The sequence below is a fragment of the Hemitrygon akajei genome, unplaced genomic scaffold (assembly GCF_048418815.1).
Source record: "Hemitrygon akajei unplaced genomic scaffold, sHemAka1.3 Scf000105, whole genome shotgun sequence".
Classification (NCBI taxonomy): Eukaryota; Metazoa; Chordata; class Chondrichthyes; order Myliobatiformes; family Dasyatidae; genus Hemitrygon; species Hemitrygon akajei.
Window position 1 is genome coordinate 1,041,331 of NW_027331991.1, and position 16,972 is coordinate 1,058,302.

The window sequence follows — 16,972 nt, forward strand, 5'->3', positions numbered from 1 at the left end:
CATTTGCAGCATAGTTCCCGGGGGGGCGTGCAGCCTCTGGACCCCATTTCCATCTGGTTTGTTCAGCACACATAACATTCGAATGTGTGGAGAATTGGCTAAAAAACAGAAAACGATGAGTTATAGTGAGAGGATCATTTACACAGCTGGAAAATTTTAAAAGTGGGGTTCCACAAGAATATGTTTTGGCGACCACTTCTGTGTTTTTTAATTTACATTAATGATTTGGATAAGCACAGAACCAATTGAACTAGTTAAGTTTGCAGATGACATAATATTCGAGAGATAGGCTAATAAAATTCTCACAACAGAATCAACACATGTCGATCTAAACAAAATTCTGATGTGGGCAGATGAAATTCAATGTAAGTAAATGTAAAATATTACATACAGGAAGTAGAAATATTTGATATAAATATACAATGTGGGGTCTTGATTAAGGAGACTGACAGGTACAGAATGAACCCCACAATTGCACAGTACGAGAGAATGACAGATACAGAATGAACCCCACAATTGCACAGTACGAGAGACTGACAGGTACAGAATGAACCCCACAATTGCACAGTACGAGAGACTGACAGGTACAGAATGAACCCCACAATTGCACAGTACGAGAGACTGACAGGTACAGAATGAACCCCACAATTGCACAGTACGAGAGACTGACAGGTACAGAATGAACCCCACAATTGCACAGTACGAGAGACTGACAGATACAGAATGAACCCCCACAATTGCACAGTACGAGAGACTGACAGGTACAGAATGAACCCCACAATTGCACAGTACGAGAGACTGACAGGTACAGAATGAACCCCACAATGGCACAGTACGAGAGACTGACAGGTACAGAATGAACCCCACAATTGCACAGTACGAGAGACTGACAGATACAGAATGAACCCCACAATTGCACAGTACGAGAGACTGACAGGTACAGAATGAACCCCACAATTGCACAGTACGAGAGACTGACAGGTACAGAATGAACCCCACAATTGCACAGTACGAGAGACTGACAGATACAGAATGAACCCCACAATTGCACAGTACGGGAGACTGACAGGTACAGAATGAAGCCCACAATTGCACAGTACGAGAGACTGACAGGTACAGAATGAAGCCCACAATTGCACAGTACGAGAGACTGACAGGTACAGAATGAACCCCACAATTGCACAGTACGAGAGACTGACAGATACAGAATGAACCCCACAATTGCACAGTACGAGAGACAGACAGGTACAGAATGAACCCCACAATTGCACAGTACGAGAGACTGACAGGTACAGAATGAACCCCACAATTGCACAGTACGAGAGACTGACAGATACAGAATGAACCCCACAATTGCACAGTACGGGAGACTGACAGGTACAGAATGAAGCCCACAATTGCACAGTACGAGAGACTGACAGGTACAGAATGAAGCCCACAATTGCACAGTACGAGAGACTGACAGGTACAGAATGAACCCCACAATTGCACAGTACGAGAGACTGACAGATACAGAATGAACCCCACAATTGCACAGTACGAGAGACTGACAGGTACAGAATGAACCCCACAATTGCACAGTACGAGAGACTGACAGGTACAGAATGAACCCCACAATTGCACAGTACGAGAGACTGACAGGTACAGAATGAACCCCACAATTGCACAGTACGAGAGACTGACAGGTACAGAATGAACCCCACAATGGCACAGTACGAGAGACTGACAGGTACAGAATGAACCCCACAATTGCACAGTACGAGAGACTGACAGATACAGAATGAACCCCACAATTGCACAGTACGAGAGACTGACAGGTACAGAATGAACCCCACAATTGCACAGTACGAGAGACTGACAGGTACAGAATGAACCCCACAATTGCACAGTACGAGAGACTGACAGATACAGAATGAACCCCACAATTGCACAGTACGGGAGACTGACAGGTACAGAATGAAGCCCACAATTGCACAGTACGAGAGACTGACAGGTACAGAATGAAGCCCACAATTGCACAGTACGAGAGACTGACAGGTACAGAATGAACCCCACAATTGCACAGTACGAGAGACTGACAGATACAGAATGAACCCCACAATTGCACAGTACGAGAGACAGACAGGTACAGAATGAACCCCACAATTGCACAGTACGAGAGACTGACAGGTACAGAATGAACCCCACAATTGCACAGTACGAGAGACTGACAGATACAGAATGAACCCCACAATTGCACAGTACGGGAGACTGACAGGTACAGAATGAAGCCCACAATTGCACAGTACGAGAGACTGACAGGTACAGAATGAAGCCCACAATTGCACAGTACGAGAGACTGACAGGTACAGAATGAACCCCACAATTGCACAGTACGAGAGACTGACAGATACAGAATGAACCCCACAATTGCACAGTACGAGAGACTGACAGGTACAGAATGAACCCCACAATTGCACAGTACGAGAGACTGACAGGTACAGAATGAACCCCACAATTGCACAGTACGAGAGACTGACAGATACAGAATGAACCCCACAATTGCACAGTACGGGAGACTGACAGGTACAGAATGAAGCCCACAATTGCACAGTACGAGAGACTGACAGGTACAGAATGAAGCCCACAATTGCACAGTACGAGAGACTGACAGGTACAGAATGAACCCCACAATTGCACAGTACGAGAGACTGACAGATACAGAATGAACCCCACAATTGCACAGTACGAGAGACTGACAGGTACAGAATGAACCCCACAATTGCCCAGTACGAGAGACTGACAGGTACAGAATGAACCCCACAATTGCACAGTACGAGAGACTGACAGATACAGAATGAACCCCACAATTGCACAGTACGGGAGACTGACAGGTACAGAATGAAGCCCACAATTGCACAGTACGAGAGACTGACAGGTACAGAATGAAGCCCACAATTGCACAGTACGAGAGACTGACAGGTACAGAATGAACCCCACAATTGCACAGTACGAGAGACTGACAGGTACAGAATGAACCCCACAATGGCACAGTACGAGAGACTGACAGGTACAGAGTGAACCCCACAATGGCACAGTACGAGAGACTGACAGGTACAGAATGAACCCCACAATGGCACAGTACGAGAGACTGACAGGTACAGAATGAACCCCACAATTGCACAGTACGAGAGACTGACAGGTACAGAATGAACCCCACAATTGCACAGTACGAGAGACTGACAGGTACAGAATGAACCCCACAATTGCACAGTACGAGAGACTGACAGGTACAGAATGACGCCCACAATTGCACAGTACGAGAGACTGACAGGTACAGAATGAACCCCACAATTGCACAGTACGAGAGACTGACAGGTACAGAATGAAGCCCACAATTGCACAGTACGAGAGACTGACAGGTACAGAATGAAGCCCACAATTGCACAGTACGAGAGACTGACAGGTACAGAATGAACCCCACAATTGCACAGTACGAGAGACTGACAGGTACAGAATGAACCCCACAACTGCACAGTACGAGAGACTGACAGGTACAGAATGAACCCCACAACTGCACAGTACGAGAGACTGACAGGTACAGAATGAACCCAAAAATTGCACAGTACGAGAGACTGACAGGTACAGAATGAACCCCAAAATTGCACAGTACGAGAGACTGACAGGTACAGAATGAACCCCACAATTGCACAGTACGAGAGACTGACAGGTACAGAATGAAGCCCACACTCTCACACTGTACCAGTGACTAGCAGATACAGCAGGAGCATCACAATCCTGCAATCTAACCACTTGTTTCTCGCTGACATTCTTTCTCTTTTCTCTCCCACCTGACACTTTATCTCAATCTTGTATCCCTGTCGTTCACTTCCAGCCACTCTGCATCTATTTATCTCCCAACTAGAGTACTGTTTTTATTATTTAACCGCGCTGCTCATTAATCTGCCGACTGAAATATTTCTTGTCAATTTCTTTTGGCATTTGACAGATTTGAGATGCTCATTGAAGACTATTAGATCAGCGACATCACTCACAAAATGCTGAAGGAACTCAGAAGAGTTCCCTGTATTGCCTTCGACTTCCAGCATCTGCAGATTTTCTCGTGTTTATACAATAGGCATCCACTCATCTGCCTATTTCAAGTACTGTTTTTATTCCCGTAAGCCTTTTCCTTTGCAGATTGAAATATTTCTGCTCAATTCCTTTTGACCTTTGATGAGGTTTGAGATGCCCATTAAAGACAGTCACATCACATAAAATGCTGGAGGAATCAGCAGAGTTCATTGTGTTGCCTTGGCTTTCCATCATCTGCAAATTCTCTCGTTTCTGTACATTAGCAGCGTGCGCATTTGACCGTTTCCATCCTAATCTCGGTTTCTCTATTGTACCTTTGTCAGAATCGGTGCTTGTGTGTTTTGTATTGCATTGGCTTTATTATTTAAATCCTTCATACACTGTAAATGAGGAGTAAAAATCTTTATGTTACGTCTCTGTCTAAATGTGCAACTTATAGTAATTTATAATAAATAGAATGTACAATATAAGACAGTCGCTACAACATCGAAATACAATTGTACAATTATTTCTTGTGTGTGTGTGCGAGAGAGAGAGAAGAGAGAGAGAGAGAGAGAGAGGAGAGAAGAGAGAGAGAGAGAGAGAGAGAGAGAGAGAGAGAGAGAGAGAGAGAGAGAGAGAGAGAGAGTATCATCAGGAAGAAGCTGAAGGACTGAAGGTCACTTCAAAATGGGAAACTTCAGGGACGGAGGTAGGGATCGGTCAGTGTCGCTGGTCTCCCTTCAGGGACGGAGGTAGGGATCGGTCAGTGTCGCTGGTCTCCCTTCAGGGACGGAGGTAGGGATCGGTCAGTGTCGCTGGTCTCCCTTCAGGGACGGAGGTAGGGATCGGTCAGTGTCGCTGGTCTCCCTTCAGGGACGGAGGTAGGGATCGGTCAGTGTCGCTGGTCTCCCTTCAGGGACGGAGGTAGGGATCGGTCAGTGTCGCTGGTCTCCCTTCAGGGACGGAGGTAGGGATCGGTCAGTGTCGCTGGTCTCCCTTCAGGGACGGAGGTAGGGATCGGTCAGTGTCGCTGGTCTCCCTTCAGGGACGGAGGTAGGGATCGGTCAGTGTCGCTGGTCTCCCTTCAGGGACGGAGGTAGGGATCGGTCAGTGTCGCTGGTCTCCCTTCAGGGACGGAGGTAGGGATCGGTCAGTGTCGCTGGTCTCCCTTCAGGGACGGAGGTAGGGATCGGTCAGTGTCGCTGGTCTCCCTTCAGAGACGGAGGTAGGGATCGGTCAGTGTCGCTGGTCTCCCTTCAGGGACGGAGGTAGGGATCGGTCAGTGTCGCTGGTCTCCCTTCAGGGACGGAGGTAGGGTTCGGTCAGTGTCGCTGGTCTCCCTTCAGGGACGGAGGTAGGGATCGGTCAGTGTCGCTGGTCTCCCTTCAGAGACGGAGTTAGGGATCGGTCAGTGTCGCTGGTCTCCCTTCAGGGACGGAGGTAGGGATCGGTCAGTGTCGCTGGTCTCCCTTCAGGGACGGAGGTAGGGATCGGTCAGTGTCGCTGGTCTCCCTTCAGGGACGGAGGTAGGGATCAGTCAGTGTCGCTGGTCTCCCTTCAGAGACGGAGGTAGGGATCGGTCAGTGTCGCTGGTCTCCCTTCAGGGACGGAGGTAGGGATCGGTCAGTGTCGCTGGTCTCCCTTCAGAGACGGAGGTAGGGATCGGTCAGTGTCGCTGGTCTCCCTTCAGAGACCGAGGTAGGGATCGGTCAGTGTCGCTGGTCTCCCTTCAGAGACGGATAATTAGCCAGCAAAAAGATGAAAAATGTGGCTGCTCCGTGACAAAGCTCAGTCTTTGAAATTAAATCTACCGGCCCATTTCGACCAGAGACACTCCTGAGGTAATGGCAAAGAGGTTTGATGCATTTGTCTCCAATCGCTCCAATATTTACATTAAAGACAATGGTAATGAATCAAAATGTTTGTTCAAGCAACTGTAACGAAACAAGTTAGTGCGGTGTATAACCGTATCTCTGGAGACAGATCCTCTGTATAAATCAGGGCCGCTTGGAATGCATTGGCTGTCTGCCGGAGCTGTGAATACAGGAGTAACAGAATTCACAGATTCTCACTGAAATGGTGTATCCAGTCATCTGGCGGATAGAGGAAGTTTACTATCCTTTTATTTCGGCCTTTGGAATTCCCGGTAAGCCGCAGTGTCAGCTGCCGTGGGTGGATGGTGAAGTTTAATTCCAGTGTTGCGATTGATTCTGTCGCTGGTTTAAACTGTCACGTTCCAGTGCCGGCATTCGGCATTTCAAGAATAGAGTGGAAACACCGGGACTATAGATGCTGTCATTTGGATCTAAAAACAAACCGCTGCAGGAATTCACCGGATCAGACTAGTTCGGTGGGACTGAGCGGGTCAGACAGCGGTTTCTGATCAACAAGGAGATGTTCGTGTCTCTGTGCTTTTGTGCCTGTAGGAGATGCGCAGCATTTGCAAATATTGTGTTAATAAGGGTGATTACATCCATTGGTTGTCTGCATTTCTATGTGAGCGGTTTTCAGAGTCAGGTGCAACAACAAAGTATTGACTGGTAGCAAATGTGAGGAGTTCCGTGTTGTACGGAGAAACTGTTGTGGATGTTTAATGAATGTCTACGATATGACTGGATGCAAACCGAAATAAGTTGTTGCTAAGCCAATTAATTGTAGTGCTTCATAGTTATCAATACAGTGAAATGTTTTATATTATATTCACTGTTACAAACATCTGACTACGGCGCCAAGTTTGAATTCCTCTGCCCCGCTTCCCAGTGATGGATTCAGTGGGAGGTGTCCTGTCTGTCTGTGAGGTTGTCTCAGACTGCGCTGTTTCTATTGGAAACAGTCAATGTTCTGTTGTAATGTCAGTGAGGTGGCAAATGCCGGAATAGGAAACAAACTCGGGGAAAGCTGGAAACACTGAACCCCAAGCAGCTTGTATGCAAAGAGAAACCAGTTAACACTCGTGTCAGGGGTCTCTCTGAAAGCAGTTCTGAGGGGAGATACTTTACCTGGTTTTCCACATACTCTGTTTTGCCTGGATGAGTGTTTCAAGCGTTCCCTGTTTTTGTTCCGTCCTTCGACTGTTCTGTCGCTGACAGGGATCAGCATGGAAGTTGATGATTGTCTAATGGAAGAATCCCGCCGTCAGCGTCCGGATTTATTAATTTCATCCAGTCGAGACGCGGAGGACGCTGGTAGAAAATGTTCCATCTAGTATTGAGACTGAGGAGGTAGCTACCGAATTTTATCTTTCCGCTGCCACTTCACATTTCGCTCATCAGTGAGGAATCCGTATTCAGATCATAGAGATTATATTTTACTGTGTAAACTCCTTCTCAGACTCCCCGAGCTCCGCGCCCTCTCTCAACCTCCCACCGCTAAATGCAAAAATAAAATGGAAATATTACAGGGTCCCCTGTTGCATGCTCACAGTCTGAACACGGAGAAGTGGGATGATGTAATGGTCTTGTGAGTGGGATGATCATCCGAGCACAGACTTGGAGTGACCGTGCTTGACCGTGGAGTGACGGCGTGTTCCGAACCGTATTTAAACCAAGCCGCGGTTTGTGATGCAGTTCTCGTTTTTAATTTTTGTGCACCGTTGCTGTTACCGGTCGGATGTGTGGAGACTCCACCGGTTTTGTTTGTTCCCTTACAGTCCAGGATCGGAGAGTGAAGGCATTACCGGAGTTTCCGGAGTTCAAAGGATTGGATAAAGTTAATGTCGCTCAGTGTCTTGGGAATGATTGAACTTTTTTTTTTTACTTCGTTCAGGAATTGTGGCACGCATATTTGAGTTGAACCCCTGCAAAGTCAGGAAGGTTTGTCCAGTGACCACCCTCCAGTCAAAAGGTCAGTTCCTTTTATTCCCACGTGATTTCTGCGAACAAGGCATCTACTGGCTGTGGGATCGGTAGATCGTTGATACTTCAAAGGAATCGTTTGTTTTGGGGAAGCCTCTACTTACTGAAATTATCACTTTAAGTTTGGGCTTGGACGAGAACTCGTTTAGAACAGTTTCTAAGTTTGAATGTTTGTGTCACCTTCCTGTTAACTTCCGGTTAAGTTAGTCGTGTGTTTACTTTTCTAAGTTTTGAGTAGAGGTTGATAAATGCTGGGACTTGTTTTAAACCCTGTCTCAGTTTCACAATCATTGCTGCTGCTGTCGTAACACCCCTCAAACTGCTGCACTGGCTTCTGCTCAGTATTTTCTCAGCTTGCTGTTCCCCGTCTCTTTTCCAGCGAACTTGGTGGCGATTGTGATCCTGTCCCGGGGAAGGTGCGGTCTCTCCAAATGTATCACTCGCTACCTGGTGGGAATGGCCGCGGCCGATCTCCTGGTCGTTATCTCCCATCCGCTGCTGAGGAGGACTGCAATGATTTATTTTCCCCGATCATTCCTGCGGATCACTCCTGTGTGCAGATTCGGTCTCTGGTTGATTTTTGCGAGCACTGTGACTTCAGTCTGGCTGACTGTCGCTTTCACCGTCGATCGATTTGTGGCTATTTGCTGTGAGAAGCTGAAAACAAAATATTGCACCGAGAGAGCGGCGGCTGTGGTTATCGGGACAGTGAGTATGCTGACCTGTTTGGAGACTGTCCCCTGGGGATTTATATACGGGCCTGTTGAAATAATCGATGGTGTTCCCTGGGGTTGTGTTCATACACCGAGATACAGGAGCTCTCCGTCATGGGCGGCATTTGAGATGTTTCACCTCATTTTGTGTCCTTGTACCCCATTCTTTCTGATTTTGCTGTTCAATATTCTGACGGTCAGGCGGATTCTAGTGGCCAGTCGAGCCCGCAGGGGGCTCCGGGGACAAAAGAGTGGAGAGAATGACAAGGACCAGGAGATGGAGAACCGACGCAAATCCATCGTTTTGCTCTTCAGCATAACCGGTAGTTTCTTGTTATTGTGGGCAACATACGTGGTATTTTATATCTACAGACGGGTTTCAAGGAGTTATACTAATTCTGTCACGGATCCCCGTTACATCACAGCCCACACAGCGGACATGCTGCAGATCCTCAGCTCCTGCACCAACACGTGTATTTACGCCCTGACTCAGAGCAAATTCCGAGAGGAACTAAAGAATGCGGTGAATTACCCGTTGACTCGGATTTTGAAACTCATGAAATGTTCGAAATAAATGCTGTAAAATATTACAATTCAGCTGCCTTCATGCTCCCTATTCTATCGCACAACATGAAAAACAATGTGATGAACAGAGTAACAAAACAGACATGAGAAATCTGCATTCGCTCGAAATACTAAACAACATCAGATCCTGATGAAGGGTCTCGCCACCAAATGTCGACTGTTTACTCTTTTCCTCACACAAAATGTTGGAGGAACTCAGCAGGCCAGGTAGCATTTACGGAGAAAAATGAACTGTCGACGTTTCGGGCCGATGGAGAGATGGAGAAAGTGATCGCGAGCAGGAGACAGCGCGAGGGCTGAGGGCGCGAAGGAGAGCGCGAATGAGGCTTCGCGAGGAAAGGGCGCGCGGGTGAGCACGTGAGGGAGAGAGCGCGAGGGAGAGGATACCAGGGAGATGACGCTAGAGTGAGAGTGATGTAGAGGGCGTGAGGGAGAAGTTGCGGGCGATGATGGGCGCAAGGGACAGCGACAGAAGGAGACAGCGCGAGGGGGACGGAGCACGAGTGAGATGGCATGAGTGAGACGGCGCGAAGGAGACCACGTGAGGGAGAGCGCGCGAGGAATAGGACACGAGGAATATGTCGCGAGAGTGAGCGCGAGGCAATGACCGTGTGGGATAGGCAGAGAAACTGGAATGAGAAGGAATGAGTGACAGTGAAGCGACTAAGAAATCGAGAGGCTGAGAGATAGAGAGAGGGAGAGGGAGAGGGAGAGAGAGAGAGAGAGAGGAAGAGACAGAGACAGACAGAGAGACAAGGAGAGAGGGCAAGAGATAGTGAAGCGACTAAGGCCTCGTGAGTAAGACAGAGGGAGAGAGGGAGAGGGGAGATAGAGAGAGAGGCAGAAGGGAGAGAGAGAGGGAGAGATAGACAGAGAGAGAAAAAAGAGAGGGAGACAGAACATTGCCTCATAGTTAACATTACAGAGAAGCCATTTCATTATAACATTTCAAAATAGCTACGTTATAATTAGCAGTTAACATTACAGTTAATATTACTGAAAACCCTACAATTACAAATATGCTATTAGAAAACTCATAAATACGGGGATGGAAAGATATGAATCACAAGTATCAAACACTTTTTGCGGGTGCAGACAGGAGCGTGTGTGTAAATGAGTGAGATTGCAGGATGATGCGTTTCGCCAATCATGCCATGGGCAAGGATGTCTCTGGAAGGTACGGGCCATTCTGAAAGGGTAGGGTGAACACTCAGATGCCATGTTCCTTATTAGAAGTAACAACAGAGAGACAATGTCCTGCGAAGAGAATTTAAGGAGTAGTGCTGAAAGTTAGAAAGTAAATCTCGGGTGATGATTTCAGAATTTTTTCAGGTGCCACATGCTTGCGACGTAAGATATGGTAAGCTGGTACACTTAAATGCGTGTCTAACAATTTGGTGCAGGAGGGAGGTAATCAGGAACATAGATCATTGGCCCTCTACCAGGACAAGTGGGACTGGTGTAACAGGGATTGGTTACAGTGAAGCGGATGTAATATTCTCACAGGGAAGCTTGCTGGAGCCATCGTGTGGCATGTGGAGGGGGCTTTGGGATCCGGAGCTACAGGTCAGTAAGTAGCATTGAGCGGATGGGGCATTATTTGTTTGATGTGTTCAGGAAGGTTTCAAGAAATAGTATGTAGATGGTCCACCAGGGTGGGAGGCGTACTTGGCATGGTATTGGGAAAAGAACCGGCAAGATGATAGTAGTTTAATTGGGAAAGTTTTATGCACCTTAATTCTGGAGGGTTTCAGATGGTTACTGATAAGAATATGTTTGGACCTGCAGGTCGATGATTGTAAAGTTGTGGAAGAATTGGGCAGGTGTCACAGAGAGTTGTCTGGGAGCTGATGTTACCGGTTGTTACTTGGATGGAGCTGATGTTGACTGATGTCTGACATGTGAGAGTCCCGTACAGCCCTGCCGGTCAGAATTTAGTAGTTCCCTGTCCCTGTGAGGAGGGTAGAGAAGGACAGGGATGGTCAGGGACTGAGGGTGACGAGAGATACTTATTTGTTTAAACATGTAAGAGGAGTCCTGTGTAAGGACGAGGAAGATGAAATTGGCAAGGTCTTGCAGGAACATACAGGAAGCAAGAAAACAAGTAACACGGTGAATCAGGAGAGTGAAGAGTGACCAGGAAATGTCGTCATTCAAGAAGATCAATGAGAATCCTAAGGCACCTTATGCATACACAGAAATCAACAGTATAGTGGGGAGAGGACAGGACCACCCTAGGACAAAGGTGGGAGTTTATTCCCGGAGCCAGAGTTAACACGCCAGGTAGATAATGAATGCCGGTGTTCACTAAGGGAAAGGATCAAGAGGAAAGCGTGAGGAGAAAGGTGGGAGTTTATTCCCGGAGCCAGAGTTAGCACACCAGGTAGAGAATGAATGCCGGTGTTCACTAAGGGAAAGGACAAAGAGGAACGCGTGATGAGAAAGGTGGGAGTTTATTCCCGGAGCCAGAGTTAGCACGCCAGGTAGAGAATGAATGCCGGTGTTCACTGAGGGAAAGGACAAAGAGGAACGCGTGATGACAAAGGTGGGAGTTTATTCCCGGAGCCAGAGTTAGCACGCCAGGTAGAGAATGAATGCCGGTGTTCACTAAGGGAAAGGACAAAGAGGAACGCGTGATCAGAAAGGTGGGAGTTTATTCCCGGAGCCAGAGTTAGCACGCCAGGTAGAGAATGAATGCCGGTGTTCACTAAGGGAAAGGACAATGAGGAACGCGTGATGAGAAAGGTGGGAGTTTATTCCCGGAGCCAGAGTTAGCACGCCAGGTAGAGAATGAATGCCGGTGTTCACTGAGGGAAAGGACAAAGAGGAAAGCGTGATGAGAAAGGTGGGAGTTTATTCCCGGAGCCAGTGTTAGCACGCCAGGTAGAGAATGAATGCCGGTGTTCACTAAGGGAAAGGACAATGAGGAAAGCGGGATTGGAAAGGTGGGAGTTTATTCCCGGAGCCAGAGTTAGCACGCCAGGTAGAGAATGAATGCCGGTGTTCACTCAGGGAAAGGACAAAGAGGAAAGCGTGATGAGAAAGGTGGGAGTTTATTCCCGGAGCCAGAGTAAGCACGCCAGGTAGAGAATGAATGCCGGTGTTCACTAAGGGAAATTAAACAGAGGAAAACGTGATGAGAACGGCGGGAGTTTATTCCCGGAGCCAGAGTTAGCACACCAGGTAGAGAATGAATGCCGGTGTTCACTAAGGGAAAGGACAAAGAGGAACGCGTGATGAGAAAGGTGGGAGTTTATTCCCGGAGCCAGAGTTAGCACGCCAGGTAGAGAATGAATGCCGGTGTTCACTGAGGGAAAGGACAATGAGGAAAGCGGGATGAGAAAGGTGGGAGTTTATTCCCGGAGCCAGAGTTAGCACGCCAGGTAGAGAATGAATGCCGGTGTTCACTCAGGGAAAGGACAAAGAGGAAAGCGTGATGAGAAAGGTGGGAGTTTATTCCCGGAGCCAGAGTAAGCACGCCAGGTAGAGAATGAATGCCGGTGTTCACTAAGGGAAATGAAACAGAGGAAAACGTGATGAGAAAGGCGGGAGTTTATTCCCGGAGCCAGAGTTAGCACGCCAGGTAGAGAATGAATGCCGATGTTCACTAAGGGAAAGTACAAAGAGGAAAGCGTGATGAGAAAGGTGGGAATTTATTCCCGGAGCCAGAGTTAGCACGGCAGGTAGAGAATGAATGCCGGTGTTCACTAATGGAAAGGACAAAGAGGAAAGCGTGATGAGAAAGGTGGGAGTTTATTCCCGGAGCCAGTGTTAGCACGCCAGGTAGAGAATGAATGCCGGTGTTCACTAAGGGAAAGGACAATGAGGAAAGCGGGATGAGAAAGGTGGGAGTTTATTCCCGGAGCCAGAGTTAGCACGCCAGGTAGAGAATGAATGCCGGTGTTCACTGAGGGAAAGGACAAAGAGGAAAGCGTGATGAGAAAGGTGGGAGTTTATTCCCGGAGCCAGAGTAAGCACGCCAGGTAGAGAATGAATGCCGGTGTTCACTAAGGGAAATGAAACAGAGGAAAACGTGATGAGAAAGGCGGGAGTTTATTCCCGGAGACAGAGTTAGCACGCCAGGTAGAGAATGAATGCCGGTGTTCACTGAGGGAAAGGACAAAGAGGAAAGCGTGATGAGAAAGGTGGGAGTTTATTCCCGGAGCCAGAGTTAGCACGCCAGGTAGAGAATGAATGCCGGTGTTCACTAAGGGAAAGGACAAAGAGGAACGCGTGATCAGAAAGGTGGGAGTTTATTCCCGGAGCCAGAGTTAGCACGCCAGGTAGAGAATGAATGCCGGTGTTCACTAAGGGAAAGGACAATGAGGAACGCGTGATGAGAAAGGTGGGAGTTTATTCCCGGAGCCAGAGTTAGCACGCCAGGTAGAGAATGAATGCCGGTGTTCACTGATGGAAAGGACAAAGAGGAAAGCGTGATGAGAAAGGTGGGAGTTTATTCCCGGAGCCAGTGTTAGCACGCCAGGTAGAGAATGAATGCCGGTGTTCACTAAGGGAAAGGAAAATGAGGAAAGCGGGATGAGAAAGGTGGGAGTTTATTCCCGGAGCCAGAGTTAGCACGCCAGGTAGAGAATGAATGCCGGTGTTCACTAAGGGAAAGGACAATGAGGAACGCGTGATGAGAAAGGTGGGAGTTTATTCCCGGAGCCAGAGTTAGCACGCCAGGTAGAGAATGAATGCCGGTGTTCACTAAGGGAAAGGGCAAAGAGGAAAGCGTGATGAGAAAGGTGGGAATTTATTCCCGGAGCCAGAGTTAGCACGGCAGGTAGAGAATGAATGCCGGTGTTCACTAATGGAAAGGACAAAGAGTAAAGCGTGATGAGAAAGGTGGGAGTTTATTCCCGGAGCCAGTGTTAGCACGCCAGGTAGAGAATGAATGCCGGTGTTCACTAAGGGAAAGGACAATGAGGAAAGCGGGATGAGAAAGGTGGGAGTTTATTCCCGGAGCCAGAGTTAGCACGCCAGGTAGAGAATGAATGCCGGTGTTCACTCAGGGAAAGGACAAAGAGGAAAGCGTGATGAGAAAGGTGGGAATTTATTCCCGGAGCCAGAGTAAGCACGCCAGGTAGAGAATGAATGCCGGTGTTCACTAAGGGAAATGAAACAGAGGAAAGCGTGTTGACAAAGGTGGGAGTTTATTCCCGGAGCCAGAGTTAGCACGCCAGGTAGAGAATGAATGCCGGTGTTCACTAAGGGAAAGGACAATGAGGAACGCGTGATGAGAAAGGTGGGAGTTTATTCCCGGAGCCAGAGTTAGCACGCCAGGTAGAGAATGAATGCCGGTGTTCACTGAGGGAAAGGACAAAGAGGAAAGCGTGATGAGAAAGGTGGGAGTTTATTCCCGGAGCCAGTGTTAGCACGCCAGGTAGAGAATGAATGCCGGTGTTCACTAAGGGAAAGGACAATGAGGAAAGCGGGATGAGAAAGGTGGGAGTTTATTCCCGGAGCCAGAGTTAGCACGCCAGGTAGAGAATGAATGCCGGTGTTCACTGAGGGAAAGGACAAAGAGGAAAGCGTGATGAGAAATGTGGGAATTTATTCCCGGAGCCAGAGTAAGCACGCCAGGTAGAGAATGAATGCCGGTGTTCACTAAGGGAAATGAAACAGAGGAAAACGTGATGAGAAAGGCGGGAGTTTATTCCCGGAGCCAGAGTTAGCACACCAGGTAGAGAATGAATGCCGGTGTTCACTAAGGGAAAGGACAAAGAGGAAAGCGTGATGAGAAAGGTGGGAGTTTATTCCCGGAGCCAGAGTTAGCACGCCAGGTAGAGAATGAATGCCGGTGTTCACTAAGGGAAATGAAACAGAGGAAAACGTGATGAGAATGGCGGGAGTTTATTCCCGGAGCCAGAGTTAGCACACCAGGTAGAGAATGAATGCAGGTGTTCACTAAGGGAAAGGACAAAGAGGAAAGCGTGTTGACAAAGGTGGGAGTTTATTCCCGGAGCCAGAGTTAGCACGCAAGGTAGAGAATGAATGCCGGTGTTCACTGAGGGAAAGGACAATGAGGAACGCGTGATGAGAAAGGTGGGAGTTTATTCCCGGAGCCAGAGATAGCACGCCAGGTAGAGAATGAATGCCGGTGTTCACTGAGGGAAAGGACAAAGAGGAAAGCGTGATGAGAAAGGTGGGAATTTATTCCCGGAGCCAGAGTATGCACGCCAGGTAGAGAATGAATGCCGGTGTTCACTAAGGGAAATGAAACAGAGGAAAACGTGATGAGAAAGGCGGGAGTTTATTCCCGGAGCCAGAGTTAGCACACCAGGTAGAGAATGAATGCCGGTGTTCACTAAGGGAAAGGACAATGAGGAAAGCGGGATGAGAAAGGTGGGAGTTTATTCCCGGAGCCAGAGTTAGCACGCCAGGTAGAGAATGAATGCCGGTGTTCACTGAGGGAAAGGACAAAGAGGAACGCGTGATGACAAAGGTGGGAGTTTATTCCCGGAGCCAGAGTAAGCACACCAGGTAGAGAATGAATGCCGGTGTTCACTAAGGGAAAGGACAAAGAGGAACGCGTGATCAGAAAGGTGGGAGTTTATTCCCGGAGCCAGAGTTAGCACGCCAGGTAGAGAATGAATGCCGGTGTTCACTAAGGGAAAGGACAATGAGGAACGCGTGATGAGAAAGGTGGGAGTTTATTCCCGGAGCCAGAGTTAGCACGCCAGGTAGAGAATGAATGCCGGTGTTCACTGAGGGAAAGGACAAAGAGGAAAGCGTGATGAGAAAGGTGGGAGTTTATTCCCGGAGCCAGTGTTAGCACGCCAGGTAGAGAATGAATGCCGGTGTTCACTAAGGGAAAGGACAATGAGGAAAGCGGGATGAGAAAGGTGGGAGTTTATTCCCGGAGCCAGAGTTAGCACGCCAGGTAGAGAATGAATGCCGGTGTTCACTCAGGGAAAGGACAAAGAGGAAAGCGTGATGAGAAAGGTGGGAGTTTATTCCCGGAGCCAGAGTAAGCACGCCAGGTAGAGAATGAATGCCGGTGTTCACTAAGGGAAATGAAACAGAGGAAAACGTGATGAGAAAGGCGGGAGTTTATTCCCGGAGCCAGAGTTAGCACACCAGGTAGAGAATGAATGCCGGTGTTCACTAAGGGAAAGGACAAAGAGGAACGCGTGATGAGAAAGGTGGGAGTTTATTCCCGGAGCCAGAGTTAGCACGCCAGGTAGAGAATGAATGCCGGTGTTCACTGAGGGAAAGGACAATGAGGAAAGCGGGATGAGAAAGGTGGGAGTTTATTCCCGGAGCCAGAGTTAGCACGCCAGGTAGAGAATGAATGCCGGTGTTCACTAAGGGAAATGAAACAGAGGAAAACGTGATGAGAAAGGCGGGAGTTTATTCCCGGAGCCAGAGTTAGCACACCAGGTAGAGAATGAATGCCGGTGTTCACTAAGGGAAAGGACAAAGAGGAACGCGTGATGAGAAAGGTGGGAGTTTATTCCCGGAGCCAGAGTTAGCACGCCAGGTAGAGAATGAATGCCGGTGTTCACTGAGGGAAAGGACAATGAGGAAAGCGGGATGAGAAAGGTGGGAGTTTATTCCCGGAGCCAGAGTTAGCACGCCAGGTAGAGAATGAATGCCGGTGTTCACTAAGGGAAATGAAACAGAGGAAAGCGTGATGAGAAAGGTGGAGTTTATTCCCGGAGCCAGAGTTAGCACGCCAGGTAGAGAATGAATGCCGGTGTTCACTAAGGGAAATGAAACAGAGGAAAGCGTGTTGACAAAGGTGGGAGTTTATTCCCGGAG

The 16,972-nt window shown here is 48.2% G+C and overlaps 1 protein-coding gene across 1 annotated transcript in view; it reads left to right on the forward strand.

Moving 5' to 3' along the window:
- LOC140723231 (NACHT, LRR and PYD domains-containing protein 3-like) overlaps nucleotides 1-11,059 on the forward strand; it is a 64,896-nt gene extending 53,837 nt beyond the window's left edge. Inside the window, exon 8 of the mRNA XM_073037832.1 lies at nucleotides 10,997-11,059. Within this exon, the coding sequence (XP_072893933.1) occupies nucleotides 10,997-11,059 (63 nt within the window). The remainder of the gene's footprint in view (nucleotides 1-10,996) is intronic.
- The last annotated feature ends 5,913 nt before the right edge of the window (nucleotides 11,060-16,972 follow it).